The sequence below is a fragment of the Sciurus vulgaris genome (assembly GCF_902686455.1).
Source record: "Sciurus vulgaris genome assembly, chromosome: 4".
In the NCBI taxonomy this organism is placed as follows: Eukaryota; Metazoa; Chordata; class Mammalia; order Rodentia; family Sciuridae; genus Sciurus; species Sciurus vulgaris.
This window is the reverse complement of record NC_136464.1, coordinates 91246391-91267159: the sequence shown is the minus strand read 5'-3', so window position 1 is coordinate 91267159 and position 20769 is coordinate 91246391. Positions and strand designations below refer to the sequence as shown.

Below are 20769 nucleotides of genomic sequence, written 5' to 3'. Positions count from 1 at the left end.
CTTATAGAAGAAAAAGTAGGTCCAAATCTTCACCTTGTTGACTTAGGATCAGACTTCCTTAACAGGACTCCAATAGCACAAAAAATAAAAGCAACAATCAATAACTGGAATAGATTCAAGCTTAATAGCTTTCTCTCCGCAAAGGAAACTATCAGCAATGCAAAGAAAGAACCTACAGAGTGGGAGAATATCTTTGCCACTCATACTTCAGATAGAGAACTAATTTCCAGAATATATAAAGAACTCAAAAAACTACACAAAGAATACAAATAACTCAATCAACAAATGGGCTAAGGATATGAACAGACACTTCACAGAAGAAGATCTACAATCAATCAACAAACATATGAAAAAATGTTCGCCATCTTCAGTACCAAGAGAAATGCAAATCAAAACTACCCTAAGATTCCATCTCACCCCAATTAGAATGGTGATTATCAAGAATACAAGCAACAATAGGTGTTGGAGAGGATGTGGGGAAAAAGGTACACTCATATATTGCTGGTGAGGCTGCAAATTAGTGCAGCCACTCTGGAAAGCAGTGTGGAGATTTCCTTAGAAAACTTGGCATGGACCTACCATTTGACCCAGCTATCCCATTCCTTGGCCTATACCCAAAGGACTTAAAATCAGCACACTACAGAGATACAGCCACATCAATATTCATAGCTGCTCAATTCACAAAGGCCAGACTGTGGAACTAACCTAGATGTCCTTCAATTGATGAATGGCTAAAGAAACTGTGGTATATATATATATATATATATACAATGGAATATTACTCAGCTATAAAGAATAATAAAAGCATGGCATTTGCAGGCAAATGGATGAAATTGGAGAATATCATGCTAAGTGAGATAAGCCAATCTCGAAAATCCAAAAGAGGAATGATCTCACTGATAAGCAGATGATGACACATAATGGCGGGTGGGAGAGGGGCTAGAATGGAGGAAGGAGGAACTGTATAGAGGGAAAAGAGAGGTGGGAGGGGTAGGAGGGAAGGAAATAATAATGGAATGAATCAAACATCTGTACTCTATGTAAATGTATGAATATGCAAATGGTATGCTCTTACTCCATGTACAAACAGAAACAACATGTATCCCATTGTTTACAATGAAAATTAATTTAAAAAATAAATAAATTAATTAATTAAAACAAATAAAGAATATGTGAAAATGTCGATAATTGCAACTCAATAAACAGCACAAGAATGAGCAGACTTCAAGTACATTACCATCGTTCTTGGATTGCTGAAAATCTCCACATACTTCTTTTCTTTCAGGGACATTCTGGGGAGGATGAAAAAGATTTATGTGTAACAAGCATAACATTTGATAAAATGATTGTAATATTCTGCATTACTACAAGACACTTTGGAAAGCACACACGTTTCTGAATCATTCCTTTGTACATTCAAACACCAATTCTGCCATGTAATGACCTGCATTTTCACAAGGGTTGAGAATTATAAGAGATGAGAGAGACAATTCCAAATGTTAAAAAAATAAAAATATTGTGTCCATCTACAAGTAAAAAAATATTTTTTTACAAAGTCTTACCTGATTTCCTGGTTTCAATATGTTCATATGCTTCCCTAGTAAGATCCAAAATTAATTTCCTATTACAGTTTATGAAAAAGTAATGAAATTAGTATCAATGCTGATAAGAGAAATACTAACCAATCAAATTTTGAAAAGTGTTTTAGATATCATCGAAGCTAATATCAGTACTTGACCCCATATATTTCAAATGTGCAAGTTCTCTCTACAGGTTATTAACCTTACAGTTATTTTTATGTTGTTTGGAGAGGGGGTGTTTGCTTTGTTTTGGGGATAAGATTTCACAACATTGCTCAAGCTAATTTTGAAATCCTGGGCTCATGTGATCCAACTGCTTCAGCGCCCCAAGTAGCTGGGGTTGAAACACATGCCACTGCACCCGTAAGTTGTAATCAAAGAAGAAAGAACTTAAGGTGAAGAGAATTTCACCTACTCAAGACTCAAGACATTAACTAGAATAGCCTGACATAAAGGAAAGTATCCTGAATTCAGAAGATGTCCTCTCTCTATGACCAATAGCTCTTTGTTCTTGCACAAATCATTTCACCTAGGCTCAAATTCTCCTCCTAAGAAAAAAAAGATTGTACTGCTTTAGCTCACCAGGTTGTTATGAATATTTAATGAGAGAATATAAACCACACTGAGAGAAATAGTAAAGTAATGGAATAATTTATACATTAATGCTGAACTCTGTTTGAAACCTGAGTAAAATCCAATTTTTCACAGGTTCTAATGATCAAATATTACAATTATTAACAAATGCTAATGAGTCTTAATTTGGGCCATGGGCTGTGATATTCTCTGTGCTTTCTTGTTTAGGACAAATCACCTATTTAATAATTTATAACTCAATTTATTTTTAAATATAATTGAAAGACATAAATATCCTCTATAATGAAATTAATCAATCACTGGGCTTGGACTATTACTATTACAGCAGATCTTTGTTCAGAGTGAGGCTTAATTTCCGTGTTGATCTCTAGCTAACTTGAAAGAAACAACGCTCTTTTATACATGGATACTGATGTGTCATAATGAGGCTTAGCTCTTTTAGATGCAATGAATCTACTTTAATTTCTGAGAATTCTGTTTAATGTCTTCTTTTTGAGAAAGAATTGAAATATTCTGTAGAATGAGAAACAGATCCTAGTAGATGGGTAAATTTTAATTCCCAGGGGCAAAAAATCACATGAGGTATCAATCAAAAGTTGGCAACCTCACTGGGAAACTCTAACCTGGGGCCTCCCACAACCAAAGAAAATGTGCTTCACAAGATACAATGAGGCTTTGTGGTACAGAACTGTTAGAAAAGATAAAAGGGAACTCTCAACTCTTCCTGTAACATTTTTTGAGGCTATCCCATAGTTTTGAATGATGCCAAATGATATGCTGGTCAAATTACAAACAAAAGCCTCAAAGGACCACTCATCATGAAGGTCTAAGCTAGCATGTGAGCTCCACATAAGGTTGTAAAGTTGAAGGGCAGGATCAGTGTGCTCACTGTGGGGTGACTAAAGCTAGGAATCCTGCTACCAAAGCAGAGTGCCATTTGAGAAACAATGTGAAATGCAAAAATGTTGTAACTTTTAAGTGTAAGTGGGTGTTACCATGAAGACTCAGGGATCTTGGTCAGTCAGGACAATGTAGTAGTAAAGTTAATCATTACCAGACTGCAGGACTACTTCTAATTGCAATACTGTAGCAACAGAATGGACAGAAACAAAATAATGATTTGAAAGTTCTTTTTTTCCCACCCTCTGGTGAAAGAAAATTTTCTTTCTTAGACATAAGAAACTCCACAGAGAAATTTGAATTGCTACTTCCCAGCAAAAGTAAGGATATCTTCTGGTAAACCAACACTGCAAGACCCAAATAGTCAAAAAGAAAAATCAAAGATATGATGTCATTTGTGCCCCACATGCAGGGGTTATACTTGGAATGCAATGGATATTGTTGGGATTCCTAAGGATAAATGTTTTAAAAGTCCTGAGACAGGGACTGGTGGCTCTAACTTAGTGCTAGAGTGCTTGCCTCCCATACCTGAGACCCTGGGTTCAACCTCTAGCACCAAAAAAAAAAAAAAAAAAAAAAAAAAAAAAAAGAGAGAGAGAGTGAGAGAGGTCCTAAAATAAACCCTGCACACATTTCTCCTTCTAACTAGTCAAGACATTTGCAGGGGTCCAGACTGAGGAAAAGGACAAAGTCATTGCATTCCAAACATATCTGAACTATGAAATCTCATTGATGTGTAAGATGCAAGAATTGTAATAATTTTGAACCTCTGTTTAATTAGTATTTTAATGTAGACACACATTGAAACCACTTGCAAGAGCATAGGATAATGCGCTCTTTCCTGAGTGATCTTCTGCTAAGCCATCAATACCTCCATGAAAAAGCATCTCAATTACATGTTTTGCTTCATATTTTGCAGCCAGCATGAGGGCTGTCCTAAAATAACAAAGAGATAATTTCACCCTTAGATACTTTAAATGATGAATTGTCTTTAAAAGTTATTTAAACAGATAATTGATATATTTTTTGAATTTGGTCATGTAGAACTAAATCTTTACATATATTAACACACATAAGTATCTTAAAGTGTTCATCTTTACATATTGCCTCCAAGTCAAATAGAAAGCCCAAACAGGAAACCTCTTGTCCCAATGGGGTATTACATAGCAGAAGTTGCAAATTTAAAGTTCTTTGATGGACAATAACTATGAAAAGGTCATTTAACTGAAATAGGTAAAGATTTAACTGAAGAATAATCCATTTTTTCCCTAGTCTAATGTAATATGTATAGAGAAAAATGGAGTCTTGTTTAAGAGTGCTTTCAAAAAGTGAAATCAGGGCAAGGAGTAAACACTTGCATGAGAAACTTAGTGGTCTGGCAGTGCCCCTGTTCAAGGACAGATAAACTCTCTGCACAAGAACAAAACAAAAAAACTTAAAGACATCTGGTTTCTGCTCTCAAGGCCTGGCTCCTGGCCAGATCCAGGTCTGGAAACCAAATGTACTGATAGCACTGAGCCCAGTGGCTCCAGACAATAACTTTATATGTTTACTCCAGTGTATTTAAGAGAGATGAGAAGAACTCGAAGGTGACAAGACTGCTTGCTTTTATTATGTATGCTGTGAAATGCCCATGATGTCTCTCTGGTACTGAGTTGGTATGCTACCTGGGATGGTTTTCCTTTTGTGTATACTTTATATGTCTTAATAAATACTATCTTTTCTGTATCTTTTCTGTACATTCAGCGGATTGGCCCATATAAATTATAAATCTGTGCACAGCAATGGGAAATAATGTTCCAAGACAACATGTTATAACTCAGTTACCTAAAGGTCAAATATATAAAAGTTATTTGCTGGCTTAACAATAGGAATAAATATGGTGATGATTATAGTCATTACAGTTTCAGATATTGATGATGATAAGCATTTGTTAAGCACTGAAATCGATGCAATCTACACAGTCTTTCAACCATCCTTCAAGCTTATATTATCCACATTTTCATGTCAAGAAACATACTTAGTGATGAGTAATTCTTCCAAGGTGACACACCTCGCAATTAGCAAAGGTAGGAATCCAAACCAGTCATGTTTGGATCCACACCTATCACCAATCCTTCTCACCACTTATGACTTATGTTTATTAGCAAATACATATCACACTAAAGCTATTTTATTTCCCTTTGCTCAGGTCAATCAAAATATGTTAGAAATCAAAAGGGGGAATTGAACATAATCTGGCAAAAGCAATTAATACTCAGAGATAACCAAAAATCCATGTTCCTCAAAGAAGTTTAAAACAAAGGGTCATCCAAAAGTAAAGGATTTTCAATGCCTACTTTTGTTCAGTAGAACATTTTCAAAGAAAAAATACAAAGAAGCAGAAGTTGAAATATGCTGAAGGGTTAAGCATTTCAATATTGAATGAAAAAGTAAACAAATAGCCCATACTATATAAAATTGATGAAACTAATGTGAAACTCCTTTGGCTAATGGTTTGATGTTATGACCAATAAACTCAGATTACAAATGACAAACATCAACCAATATTATAATAAAATCTGAATCATACTACATAATGTTTTTGTATTTCCTGGTCCCAATAATTGCTTTTCTAAAAGGTGATTTGTGTTCATATGTTTCACTTTATCCCAATAATTGTAAGTTAATATTCTTCTTCCCATTAACGTAATATTATTTATTTCAATTATTATCATTCCATTAAACTTCAAAAATATCACTATTATACCTGTTTTCCTTGTCAACTACATGTATATTTGCTTTATTCTGAATGAGAAGTACTGCCACTTGTTGTTTATTGTGCTTCAGTGCAAGTAAAAGTGGCGTGTGCCCATCCTAGAAAACAACAAATTATTTACCAAATTTCTCAACTGAAGCAGAAATCTTATAAAAGACCTACCAGGTTCCAGAAATCTTGGCCTCTAACATAGTATCATAGGACCTTAAATTTGTGTGTTTGCAGCTTCCATCTAAACCAGGAACTAGATTCCTTGATTCATTCTCAGAGAAATATTATAAAACTGTTCATTATATATCCAGTATTAATGAAGTCCTTTGTCATTATTAATACCAATTTGACCAACTTTTGTGTCTCAAACAGTCACACTGGAGGAAATAAGAGTTGCAGGGAGCCAGCTCTAAAAGCTTTCCAATAAGGAGAAAGCTTCCTCCATGTAGTACTAACCCTCTTGATTCCATTTATGGTGTCAGGATCCCAGATACCAATGTCAGGCACTCCTCCTCCAAGTCGGGCACTAAGGAAATGGGTTTTGAATTTAAAGAGGTTTCAAATAACTTTGATTTCATTTCTAATTGGTCCCTACATTTACTTCCATTATTAAATGAAAGCTGTTTTTATTACCTGTTAGAAAGTTCAACACAAAATATATTCTCACTTATAATGATAACCCTAATTTATCATTATTATCACTATCAGAGTGCACATGTATGTTTCAGGTTCTGTTTTACTCTGGTTCCATTTTAATTGCAAGTTAAAGTTATTATTTCAAAAATATTATGAATCAACAATAATTTATATTGACATACATGGATTGATTTTACCATCATGGAAAACACTAACTCACCTGCATTTTAAATGTTGATTCGATGAATAAAGGCAAATTAAATATATCCATGGGTTACATTGAGTCTGAAGCCCTTGATTTTATTTTTGCTGTGGATATTCCAAATTGCCTTGTACAATTCAACTATTTGCATTCAAAATATTTCCTTTCTTGAATATCATTTTTTCAACCAAAAAAATGATGTCTAAAAATGTAATACAAAAAATTTATATCTTCATTTAAAATTTTTTTCCAACACCATCTATGACCTAATACTCCATTTGTTTACTGTTTTCCGAGACTATTATTTTAATAAAATTTAGTTGCATAGGAATGCTGACACTAAGTTATTAAGAGGATCCCCCTATGGTCTTACTACATGGTTTTGTTTTTAAAACTGCTAAGCTGATGAAGCTGGAGCCCCAGAAACACAACAGATCTACTGAGATATGCTAGCATTCAGCCACTACTAAAAATTTTCAATACTTGCTATTATTCTAACCAAGAAAATAATTATTAAAGTCAGCATTTGTTGACCCAATGACCTAAATGGTAACAGAAACATAAAACCCTTAAGAGGTCAGTCTTTGCTTATTGAAAGACTAGCCATCAAAAATTTCTCAACACCTTTTAAATAATAGTGGATGACTACTCTTGTTGGAAGAAAAAATGTATTCTGTAAGCCAAAAATGTATCACTAATCCTACTTCTTTTAATGTCCCAGTCATGGAAATAGAGAAAATAAATTAAAATAATATTGTCAGAAAATGGAGATTGGAAGAAAGTCAAACTCCAAATCTCCCAGATATTTCTTCAGTTTTGGAGATCTGGAAATTTCTATATTACACTTCTCAATTTAGTGATTAGTCTCTAGGAGTTGGGTGGGAATCTCAGGATCTATTTGTAAATATCTATGTCCAGGCCCTACTGGATTTACTGAATATAAACCTCTAAGGAACAGTGTAGGTTTCTAAATTGTTAAATCTTCCCCAGGTCACTTTGAGATACTCTTCTAGTAGAGAACTAGAGGAGCAGACAATCATCTCTTCATCTTATCTCTCATTTACAGGGATGAATCCCTTTATAATTTGGGCAGTTGCCAAACAAACACAAAACCAAAAGACAGGATTTACCAAAGATCCTATGTAAGTTTCCTAGGCAGTGAGAGAATACAGACCAGTGAATTCAAAATGCAGCTTGGTTTCATATGTAAAATTGCTCTTTAGACATGTTTGCAACTCTGCATCTTCCTTTCCTAAATTAAGTATTGTTATTCCCCAAATTGACTAGCACCTCATTCATATACAGAAACTGGGAAAAGATTTACAAAAAATAAACTCATTCTAATATTTCCCTTAATTATCTAATTTCCATATTAATATGAATATGGCTTACATTTTCCACTTTTCCATTCCATTGTTCCTGCTCAAGTCTTACCACAGAGGGATAATTAACTCTTATGTACCTTTTCCCACAGCAATAAGATCACCATTTATTGTGAAACCCTTTTGTTTTGTTCGAGTTTTAAGATAAAGCCTATTTCCGGGGCAAAATTTGCTTCCCTGTTTTGTTTTACACTATTTAGAAAATAGCTTGGGTGCAAAACATAATTTGGAAACAGGAAATATTTTACCTTTAAAAATTCAGTGTTTTCACAAATATTTGTAATTGGTGCATACAAGAAAGCTGTGCCTTCTAATACTTCTCTTATAGTATAGGTACTTAAAGTGAAGTCTTCCACAGCCCATTGTTTTCAATGCATTTTCCTGCAGTGAGTGCTGAAGTTTCTAAATATGGAGATGGACCCTACATATGTCATTATTAAAACAAATTGTATTTCAAACAATCTAGAAATAAAATCGGAAGATGTGTACCTTGTTTTGTATTTCCATACTGGCGTTGTGTGAAAGCAGGTTTTCTGCCATTGCTGTGGTCTGACAAAAGACAGCACAGTGGAGAGGAGAGTATACATCAATGTCCTGAACATTTGGATTGGCACCATTATTTAGAAGACTTTCTACACATTCCTCATGCTGGTGTTCTACTGCCTATTGGTATTATAACAAGAAATGTACCATAAATTCAAGATATGCCAGCCAAACATTTTACAAGTTTCATGAATTAGTTATATTTAAATTATATTAAACACTTTTTATTCAAGCATTTCAAATCCACCTCCTGCAGAAACTGTAGGCTACTAATGTATGTACCTTAATCAGCAGTGTTTTGTAGTTTTTATCACAAAGTTCAATGTAGCATTGCTTCTTTATTAACAGTGCCACCACTTTTGAATGTCCGTAGGCACTGACATAATGGAGTGGGGTCCTAGGAAAGTAAGAAGATTCATTAGGACATCAGAGAGCACTTTTCCACACCTAAAGAATCCAATAGGTGAGCCAACCTAGTCTGCCACAGCATCCCAACAAGGCAGCTCTGAGGTCTGCTATCTTTCAAGGGCAGAATGGTCATTCACAAACAACACTGCTGAATACAAGTGAGCTTGTAGAGCTCAGAAGGCAATGACACTGTATGTGCTCAACCTTAGCTCTCAAAGTGACTCCAGCCCTCTGGAAAGGAGAGATTTCTTCTGTAAATTACTATGAGTATCTCTGAGATATAACACATCATGATCGACTGGAAATCAGTGACATTCAGGGAGGTCTTGAAAAGCTCAACTATTTTTCAAAAGAACCTCAGGATTTACAGTGAGCCTAAAAGAGGTCCCTGTACGACTCTTCAGTGATTCTCCTCCACTCGTGATCTTCCAGGCTGCCAGTCCAGCAGGATGGTACAGCACATGATGAAGAAAACCACCATACCCGCTATGTAGAATGACCAGTATTGGTGCAGCCAGTATGGCCAACATTTTCTGGAAGGCCTGCCACCTGCACTTCAGTCAGTACTGGGCTCCTCCACCCAGGAGTAGGCAGAGGTTTGGGAGGTAAGGTTGTTCTGGAAGTAGAACTGGAGGTGTAAGACTGCAGGCCCCATTAGGTCATTCCTTTGTAGGTGAGTTCCCCTTGCTGCGCAAAGTGAAGAAGTGCTTGCACCTACCACCCAGGTAGAGCTGGATGAATTCAAAAGCCTCCTGGTGCCAATCCAAGAATTCCTCAGTGAAGTGCAAGAAGTCCTTCCTGAGTTTGTGAATAAACAGTGCCAGGCACCTACCAAAGTCAGCAGCATTAGGCTGCCTTGCCACACCCCACAATCATGGATGGCCTTTGCCAGGGGCCTGTTCTGTACCATGCAGTACCAGGGCCTTCTGGTCCTACTGAGTTGGGCTAATGTTGAGAGTCCCTGGATTCTAGCATCCTAGGCATTTTAAAGTCGCAGTTAGCAATGCTCCATCCAGGTGGAGCTAGGTGTGGGATGACAGGTATACCATTTCTGCACCTGTGTTGGCCTCAAGGTCCAAAGAGACTGGCTGTGTCACCACTGCACTCCATTTCACCCTAGTAATGGACTCCACTCAGGCAGGGGTTTCCTCTCCAGGTATAGTGTTGACCACCCTGAGGTCAAAGGACACTGAGAGGAGGTCCCAGGTGAGGGTTCAGTGCCTGGCTTTGGATAGGGCAGCCACCATGCTGCCCTTTGCACAACAGAAACCCATGACTGCATTGAAAATTCTCAATGTGTTCACTGTTTCATTAAGTGTGAAAATTTCCAGTGAATTCTAGTCTCTCTTAGGGGAACTAACAGTAACCAGTACAGGGCTTGCAGGTAATTCAGGCTAATCAACAAATCTGGTTATGAAGATATTTGGTTGCTCAAGACAACACTGAGTAACCCTTTAGAAGTTGATGAATGAGTACAAGTGGAGCATACAAAAAATAAGGAAAATCTGTTGAGGAGTGGAATTGGCACCCCTAAATATGCTAGGGTGAAATAACATTAGAAACAAAAAACAGAAAGAACAAGGAGCTATCTTGCCATTTCGAAATGTCCTGGTAAGGGCCTCAGTAGAGAACACATATCCATAGGTTTACACTGATGTGAATGGACTGCAGATTATATTCAATATTTATTTTTGCCCTTAAGTTGTTATATTATGGGAAATGTTTTTGTCTCCTGCTGTACTTTTTTATACTGTATGTGCTTTTTAAAAATGTTTACGTTAAAAATAAAATGCTGTGTACATAAAATTATGTGTACAAATTCTGTGATTTAAATCACTTTTAAATAGTCAATCAAGTGCTCTCTAGGAGAATTTTAAGTGACTGGGAGGAAGGCTAACTTTTGTTTTGCTGCTCAATAAGACTGCCTCGGTGCTAGACATCACCAAGGTCTTTAGATTCCAGGTGTTGAGGTGCCTGTGAGGGTGGGAGAGTTAAGCATCCTGGTGAAATGAGAGCTGGCCTCCCTTTCCCTCCTTCCCTCTGGTCCCAGTTGGGAAGGAGGCAGCTTTTGCCACACCTTCCCGGATAGATACACTGTCCGTAGGGCCCCTGCCACCTGCACCCTATTACCTGTTCTTCTTGTCTTTTTTATCCACATCTTCCCCATAAGCAAGGATATGGTTCACTTTCCCCACATTGCCCATACACACAGCCCTGTGGATCCTGGAGGGAACCTTATACCTGAGGATAGTTTTCCAGAATCTCCAGGCAATAAAACTCTGTCCGAATAAATTTAGAGGCCATAGCTAGGTCTCAGAGGCCCCATTCACTGCACTGGGGCATTTCAACACTTCTGAAACCCAGAAGAGTTCACCTAGTCTCACCAATGTCAACAATAGAAGAATGGTTACCTAGCAACCCTGCGTGACAGCGCCTTGAGTGCAGTGTGCATATGCAGTTTGAGGGCCTTTGCCTATGCAGTTTCAGCTACCCTTCTCAGGTTTTGGAAGAGCAGGCTGGATGGTTGCTGACTGTGCAAATCAGGAAACCCCCACCTACCTGGGTGATGGCCAGAACCTATGCGGCCAGCATGACCAAGTGTTCCTGGAAGGACCACCACCTGTGTTCAGTCAGCCCCAGGTTCCTCTGCCCAAGAGTTAGTGGAGGTTTAGAACATGATGTTGTGAGGAAGGCGCTAGACGCCGAACTCCAGGTGCAAGTCTCCAGGTCCCATTGTAGGAGAGTTCCTCCTTTAGGGGTGCTTGCACTGTCAGCTCAGGTAGAGTTGAATGAAACCAGATGCCTTCTGATACAAGTGCAAGAATCCTCTGTGAAGTGCAAGAAGTCGTTTCTGAGCTCCTGGACTGCCAGTACAGCTGCCACCCAGATTCAGCACCATCAGGAACCCAGAAAAGGTCATTTCTGAGGATAACCACAGCAGACAGTGGAAAACCTCATGCATACTGGGCACTCCATGCCACAAAGGGAATTACATTGCACCCCACAAACACCATCCACCTCCCACTGTGCCCAGGCTCAAGTGTACTGAGCAGTGACCTGTGTACCCCAGAGGGCAGCAGCCATATACCGCCCCACCCCATGGGCCACCCAGCATCACATCAAGCAAAATACCTCCACCTTACACTGCCACACCTCACTTTCTTCAAAATATCCACTGGGTACCACACCCTGGATTTGACAGCACTGAATACATGGAGTTCTCTTCAGGAGGACACAGAAGACACCACCTCCTAACAGGGTATAACCAGGCATTACATATACATACATCTAGATTTAAAATAATTCAATATTTTTTTGAGGCTATTGCAAATAGAGTTGTTTTCCTCATTTCCCTTTCAGCTGTTTCATTGCTTGTGTATAAAAATGCTGTAGATTTATGCGTGTTGATTTTATAGCCTACTATTTTCCTGAATTCATTGATGAGGTCTAGAAGTTTTCTGGAGGAGGTTTTTGGATCCTCTAAATATAGAATTATGTCATCTTCAAATAGTGACAGCTTAAGTTCCTCTTTTCCTATTCGTATCCCTTTAATTTCTTTAGTCTGCCTAATTGCTCTGGCTAGAGTTTCGAGGACAATGTTGAATAGAAGTGGTGAAAGAGGACATCCCTCTCTTGTTCCATTTTTAAAGGGAATGGTTTCAGTTTTTCTCAATTAAGAATGAATAAAATACTTGAGTATCAATCTAACCAAAGAGGTAAAAGATCTCTACAATGAAAACTACAAAACACTGAAGAAAGAAATTAAGGAAGACCTTAGAAGATGGAAAGATCTCCCATGTTCTTGGATAGGCAGAATTAATATTGTCAAAATGGCCATACTACCAAAAGTGCTATACAGATTCAATGCAATTCCAATTAAAATCCTAATGACGTACCTCACAGAAATAGAGCAAGCAATCATGAAATTCATCTGGAAGAATAAGAAACCCAGAATAGCTAAAGCAATCCTTAGCAGGAAGAATGAAACAGGGGTATCACAATACCAGAACTTCAACTATACTACAAAGCAATAGTAACAAAAACAGCATGGTATTGGTACCAAAATAGACAGGTAGATCAATGGTAGAATAGAGGACACGGACAAAAACCCAAATAAATACAATTTTCTCATACTAGACAAAGGTGTCAAAAATATGCAATGGAGAAAAGATAGCCTCTTCAATAAATGGTGCTGGGAAAACTGGAAATCCATATGCAACAGAATGAAACTAAACCCTTATCTCTCACCCTGCACAAAACTCAACTCACAATGGATCAAGGACCTTGAAATCAGACCAGAGACCCTGCATCTTACAGAAGAAAAAGTAGGTCCAAATTTTCACCTTGTTGGCTTAGGATCAGACTTCCTTAACAGGACTGCCATAGCACAAGAAATAAAAGCAAGAATCAATAACTGGGATAGATTAAAACTAAAAAGCTTTCTCTCAGCAAAGGAAACTATCAGCAATGCGAAGAAAGAGCCTACAGAGTGGGAGAATATCTTTGCCAATCATACTTCAGATAGAGCACTAATTTCCAGAATCTATAAAGAACTCAAAAAAACTCTACACCAAGAAGGCAAATAATCCAGTTGACAAATGGGCTAAGGAAATGAATAGACACTTCACAGAAGAAGATCTACAAGCAATCAACAATCATATGGAAAAATGTTCAACATCTCTAGTAATAAGAGAAATGCAAATCAAAACCACCCTAAGATTCCATCTCACCCCAATTAGAATTAGAATGGCAATTATCAAGAATACAAGCAACAACAGGTGTTGGCGAGGATGTGGGGAGAAAGGTACACTCATACATTGCTGGTGGGGCTGCAAATTAGTGCAGCCACTCTGGAAAGCAGTGTGGAGATTCCTTAGAAAACGTGGAATGGACCTACCATTTGACCCAGCTATCCCACTCCTTGGCCTATACCCAAAGGACTTAAAATCAGCACACTACAGAGATACAGCCACATCAATGTTCATAGCGGCTCAATTCACAATAGCCAGACTATGGAACCAACCTAGATGCCCTTCAATTGATGAATGGATAAAGAAACTGTGGTATATATATATATATATATATATATATATATATATATATATATACACAATGGAATATTACTCAGCTATAAAGAATAATAAAATTATGGCATTTGCAGGCAAATGGATGAAATTGGAGAATATCATGCTAAGTGAGATAAGCCAGTCTCAAAAATTCAAAAGAGGAATGATCTCACTGATAAGCAGATGATGACACTTAATGGGGGGTGGGAGTGGGACAAGAATGGAGGAAGGAGGGACTGTATAGAGGGAAAAGATAGGTGGGAGGGGTGGGGGGAAGGAAAAAAATAATGGAATGAATCAAACATCATTACTTTATGTAAATTTATGAATATGCAAATGGTATGTTGTTACTCCATGTGCAAATAGAAACAACATGTATCCCATTAAAAAAAAAAAAAAAAAAAGAAAATATTTACTGAATGACTTTTGTTTTTTTTCTTTGGGCTATTTTTATACTACAAATTTTCAGCCATGAGTATACATTGCTTTGGAATGAAAAATAAAACATGTATTAATCTTGTCCCTCCTAAAAAAAAAAAAATACATACTAATCCAATAAAATTATTATAAAGTTAAAATAAATTTCTGTATTGGGGTAATTAATAATTTATTTTGTGTGGTGCTGGGAATTTGAACCCAGGGCCTTGTGCTTGTGAGGCAGGCACTCTACCAACTGAGCTATATCCCCAACCTGGTAATTAATAATTATCCTGTGATGCTTATGATATATCATCATTATAAATATATTATTACACTCTTGTCACACATTATTTTAAATTAGATATTCCTATCAATTACTACTGATTGCCACTGTTAGCTAGCCTTACTGTTTTTGTTTAAATAAGAACATTTTTGTAACAGAAAATTTAAAATTCAGAATAAATAATTTCAAATAAAAAAATAATTCAATATTGAAAAAAGCACAGGATGGGTGTCAGCATGCATGTGTGTGTATGCATAATTTATAAAAAGAGGTGATAATTATTATTAAAATTTTAAACATTGTCAAATCTTTTCATTTGATACAACTTAAAAATTCATATTTCCAGATATAATCACTACACTGAAGACAGTGAACATATTTCCCACCCAGGTCATATATTCTCCCTAACTATGTCAGGCCATATATTCTCCCTAACTATGTAGGTTAATAGTATTAATTATTCATTGTATGTTCTAGTTTCTGTTCTTTTGTAATTTGTTAAATATCTAGATAGTGGATATTAAGATTTACAACAGGCTTCATGAATAGGTTTATATACTTATTTTAAGTAATGTATTTTCTACTTTAACAATATTCCACACTAAAAAATATATTTCATTTTTATTGAGCATTTAATGTTTATTTCTGAAATTCTTATCTTCATTAACAATGGTATGCCTATTTACAGATTTGCTTTCATGCTTACAAGTTTTATTGACAGTAGTTGTATGTGTAAATTCTGAGTTATATTTAATATGTCCAAATAAAATGAAACTCATCAGTTTTACAAAATATTGCAAATGATTATAGATTGAATCAATTAAATATTATTTCTCTATATTTCTCCTATTTAATTGTAAAAACCTGAGTAACTTTGACCCCATTAAACAAGAGTTATATAATGTCTAATTTAATACTTGAATGTATATCTTTGCAATCACCTCCCATTTGGTGATGGAGACAAGCAAGTAATTAGCAATTCTTTTTTAATTTTTCTTTTGGTAGAAGCAATAAGTCATACTGTTAAAGAATGAAGAGAAATTAATCAAGTCAACAGTATTTCTCAATATTAACAAGAAACACTCAATAATTTGTGGGTCTGGTAATATTTCAGATTTTCAAAAATTATAAAAATAACTTTCTGCACCCTTGATATAGTCAGAAGTCATATAATAAAAGTCTCAAGATCTCACAAAATGATTGGTTGTCCCATGAAAATTTATTTTATTTTAGTAAATGGTATTAAAAATATATTGAATACAAATACATTTTCCACAATTTAACATAGTTTCCAATAGTCTCCATCCATTAGGTACTGGTGAAAGGTTTCATATATTTCTGTTACTCTTCCATCATGAGTTATTTGTGTTATTGTGTATAATAAACAGGAATTCAAACGTGCATACTAATTTTAGCATTTACAACTTAGTATCCGGTGGGAAACTGCTTCCATTCAAAGAACACATTTCCATGAAAAGAGGCACCATGGTCTGATACTCAATATCCTTACACTAGTATTTCTTCCTTCTCCTTCAGATGAGTTCTTGTCTCATAAACAGAAATGAAAATATCTTGACGCTCAGGGCTGCCTGGGCCTGCACTTGGTGTTGTGGCTGATGAGTCACCCTGGTGTCCACCGCTGTCCAGTTTGGTCTGGAGCTCCAAACCCTTGGAATATTTCCAGCAGCACAGAATGTTCATCTGCCCACTTTCCAGTGGAGTCCTGTGGGTGTTTTAGGCCTGAGGTGTTTCACTGCTACCTGGAGCAGAATTTGTGAGCTGGCAATTGAATTCCCTTGAAGTGAAGAATCTTTTGGAAGCAGTTTTCTATGCCCCGTACCAGACAGTTACATGAGAAGCCCAAGCAGGGAATGATGGAACCCAACACCACAGAATGATCTGAGCACTTCTTGGCACAAGGTTTAGTCTTTCCTGCCAAACCCCCAATGTGACCGACAAGGGGAGAGGAAGGGTACATCTGGCATGTCACGGTCACTCCTGTTGATGTCATTAAAAATACACATAGCTGACTCTCCCAGTGAATGTCTACCCAGCCCCCTGAACACCACATCAGCTAACGTGGAGACCTTCTCCCAGGGAAAGCATGTCAGGTTTCGGTGGTCTGTGCTCACAACCTTCCCCTTAGCCAGTGAACACCTAGCCTCCTTTGTAGGTTTAGAGACACCTTTCCAAAGGATTCCTTTGCCTTGAGCTTGTGGCCAATGCCCTGTGACTTGAGCCTGTCTGAAGCTTATCTAGCTCACCATGGCCTTGGGGTCAGGAGCTGATCCAGTGTGTTTACAGTGCTGAGACAAAGTGCCACAGGCTGGATGGCTTATAAAGCACAGACCTTTCTTTTCCACAATTCTGGACTCAGGTCCAAGGTTCTCACAGCTGGGGTGTGGCAGAGCCCACAGTGGAGGCACTCCCTGGCTGGGCAGCCCCTGGTGGAGGGCCAGGCAGATCTTGGGCCCTTAGATGGTGGCTACTCACACTCTCAATGGCCCCGCCCCACATCTGATTGCTGCTGTGGTCAGTGTCATCCTCGCTGTGGTGTCAGCTGCCCCTGTGATTGGGGACATAGATACAAGTGGTATCCAAGTCATACCTCTGCACGGTGCTCAGGCACTGGTTTAAATAGCAGAGTCCCAGATGAACAGCATGAAGGTGTGAAAAACAAGCAGGAAGCAGACCATGGAAGGACCCACAGGGGCAGGAGAGATGCAGCGGCCGGCAGAAGCACCCCCTCCTACTCCAGCCAGATCACCTGGCAGGAGGCCCCCAGTTTCTGCTGCTCAGTACCAGTCAGAAAATTACCAGGAAGGCCCTCTAGCACTGACCTTGCAGGTGCAAGCAGATTCTAGCATGGAGGCCCCACTGTAGCACAGAGCCCTAAACACTGGGATGGGTGGCGTCCATGCAGCCGATGCAGAGGGGCCATGCCCTGCTTGCCTGTTGCTGAGTAGCCCTGGCTTGATCGAGGCCTCATGGGGGACTAGCGTCCAGGAACCATGCCAGGACTGGCCCTAACCCAGGCTCCCTCAGGGCCTCTTGGGCATGGTCAGAGGACAGCAGGCTGCTGCCTGTGGGCCACATCCAGACAGGCTGTTTTTTTTTTTTTTTTTTTTTACCATCTGCAGTTAAGAATGCCCCCTCCCTATTTTAATGGTGTGGGGGCCTTTCATTTTACACATTTGATGAAATTCAAATTGGGGGAACTGAGGACCGAGTTCAGTGGTAGAGTGCTTATCTAGCATGCACAAGGCCTGAGTTCCATCCCTAGTTCAGTAAGTAAGTGAATAAAAATGGTGTCCATGATAAAGTCTTATTGGAACACACTCAGGTCCATTCATTTACATATTGTCAAGTGGCTGTGTCGTGACTTGGATGTGAGGTGTCCCCTCAATGCTCCTGTTAATGCAGACATGTTGGAGGTGCCGTGATTGGACTGTGACAGCTGTGACCTAATCTGTCCGTCCTCATCCAATGGACTGACTGGGCGGTCACTGGGGTGGGCGGAGCCTGCCTGGAGGTGGGTCATGGAAGTGTCCTGGAAGCGTGTGTCTTCCCATGGCTCCTTCCTCTCTGCTTCCCAACCCGTCAGGAGCTCAGTGGCTCTCCTTCATCCCCCCCCTTCTGCATGATGTCTAGCATCATCTTGTGTCCAGAGCAATGTAGTCAGCTTACCACGGACTGAGACCTCCGAAGCCTGGGTCTAGGGAGGTGTTGGAGGGTCTCCTGCTGTACTTGGGTGTGAGGCAATGGAGGCAGTGAGGGCTCACCCTCTGCCTGGGAGGTGGAGGTGATGGAGGGTCCCCTGCCATACCTGGGTGTGAGGTGATGGAGGCAGTGAGGGTTCACACTGTGCCTGGGAGTGGGAGGTGGTGGAGGTGATGGAGGGTCCCCTGCTGTACCTGGGTGTGAGGTGATGGAGGCAGTGAGGGTCTACACTGGGCCCAGGTGTGGGAGGTGGTGGAGGTAGTCAATGCCTGTGCTCTGTCTGGGAGTGGGAGGTGGTGGAGGGTCCACACTGTGCCTGGGTTGGGGAGTGAGAGAAGGGGTACCCCACATGCCTGAGTGTGTCTCAGCTCTGCTCACTGGCTGTTCCCAACACCCCTGCTTCCTGGCCTGCAGTGGGTTGGACCCACTGGGCAAGGTCTGTTTTCTTCTCCTCACCTCAGTGATGGCCACCTTGACAGGTGAGGGCATGGGAGAGCAGAGCTGAACTTTCCCAGGCCACTTCCCTCCTCATTTCCACTCTGGGTATTTTCCTGGACCTTCCCAGCATCAGATGTCCAGGGGTGCTGCTCACCTCCCTAGTACCTTGGCTTCCTGCACTTCCACTGCTCATTGGGATCCACCATTTTCCAGAAAGCTCCCAACTTTCCTCTGAAGTCCTTGTCAATTAGACTGTGGGCAACACTGGAAGTAGGCTACTTGCTTATGTCCTGGAAGGAAGCTGTGAAATAGTCTTTCATGGTAGGGGTTAGATTTTATTGGGCTTTTCACTGCTCAGGTTCTGCTTGGGTGGGGGCTGATCCACACAGAGCAAGTTTAACTCAGAGACCTGGGGACCCACATGGACCTGGACTGGAAAGCTTGACCTGCAATTGCTCGGTCAGTGAGCTCAGGAATTCTCGTCACCTCCTGCACCCAAATTTCCTCCAGTGTGAGATCCAACTGCTGCCATTGGGAAGGAATAGGTGTGAAATAATGTGAGGTACAGTCTCAGCACCTGGGACACAGGACAGGCCATGGGCGGAAAGCAGGCAACTATTTTTCAGGGTGACCCTTGCCCTCTGTCGGCTGCACAGGCTTTTGATGATAAGGGGTTCTGCCCCTTTAACTGGGCCACAGCCCTCTGAAGCCCTTCCTGGGATCACCTTCTTAGTCATCTCCAGCCAGTCAACCCCCTGCACCTGAGTTAACCCCAGACATCTCTTCCCACCTCTCTTCTGCAAGCTCCTCTCTGCATGTTCTGCATGGGAGCTGCCACTTACAACTTCACTCCTTGTTCTTCACCTGGAACAGCCTCCCCCTCATTCCCATACCCACACTTTTCCATGCCATCCAGGTGCTTCCATTGCATGCGTCCAGTAATGGCCACAGTGGGTTTGCCAGCCCAGCTTTTGGGTGAAAGAACTCCAACTTTCCTGGGGGCTTAGGTAGTGCTGTCTCCCCCAGTCCCCAACCCAGTGTCAAGGTTGGACATGAGATTCTGGGGAGGGGGTCCAGTCAGAGCCAGCACATGACACCTGAGGGGCAGGTACCAGGAATTATGGGGCAGGGACTGTTTCCGAGGGGTTGCTCCATGCCCCAGCTGGCAGCCTGCACTAAGACGGTCCACCCTGGCTCCATTGGAGGCTCTGCAGGACAGGGCAGTCAGCAGTGAGGAGAGACCACTGAGGCAGGAGGAGAGATGGAGGAGCCTGTGCCTGAAGCCAGCGCCTTTGCACCTGCTGCTCCTCCAGCCCTGAACTCCCTCTCCCCGCCTTCTTGGGTTGATTTATTCCTGCTGCAGCCTGTTCAGGTGGGTTCCTATCCTGTAACTGAAGTGCTGTCTGAAACTGTCTGTTTCCCATTCTAAACTCCCCCAATCCATCCCCAGTTTATTTTCCAGTGAATGTAGATCCACTTGGCAGCTCTGAGCTGTGACACTTACACACCCTGTTTTCCTCCTGGTGTCCTTTGCTCTCTGGCACTTGGCGTAGTTGACTTTATTTGGAGCACATGTGTTTCTCTCGTCTCCACTGAGCTCTGGACGATAAAAACTCTGCAAATCTAGTGTGTTCATCTCCTACTGCAGCAGAGCACAACAGTGCCGTTCTAGTAGCTTGAAGGATGCGCGCATGTGTGTTATCTCACAGTTGCTGTGGATCAGGAGTCTGGACATAAGTATGTCTGATCCTCTGCTCAAGGTTCCACCAGGCTGAAATCAAGGGGTCTGCAGGGCTGTGATGTCGCTGGAGGCTCAGGGTCCTCTTGCAAGTTGCTGTTGGAATTCAA

At 40.1% G+C, this 20769-nt stretch overlaps 1 protein-coding gene and 1 long non-coding RNA gene across 2 annotated transcripts in view; both read right to left on the bottom strand.

The window, feature by feature from the left end:
• The window catches only part of LOC306660608, a 601149-nt gene that overhangs the window by 5687 nt on the left and 574693 nt on the right, over nucleotides 1–20769 (bottom strand). The window lies entirely within an intron of this gene.
• LOC306660258 (uncharacterized protein) lies at nucleotides 3860–11198 on the bottom strand (the record flags this gene model as incomplete). Its single annotated transcript, XM_079138400.1, has 5 exons — nucleotides 3860–4010; nucleotides 5824–5930; nucleotides 8533–8706; nucleotides 8869–8983; nucleotides 11125–11198. 5 exons carry the CDS (start codon nucleotides 11196–11198, stop codon nucleotides 3860–3862), a joined length of 621 nt encoding a protein of 206 aa, XP_078994526.1.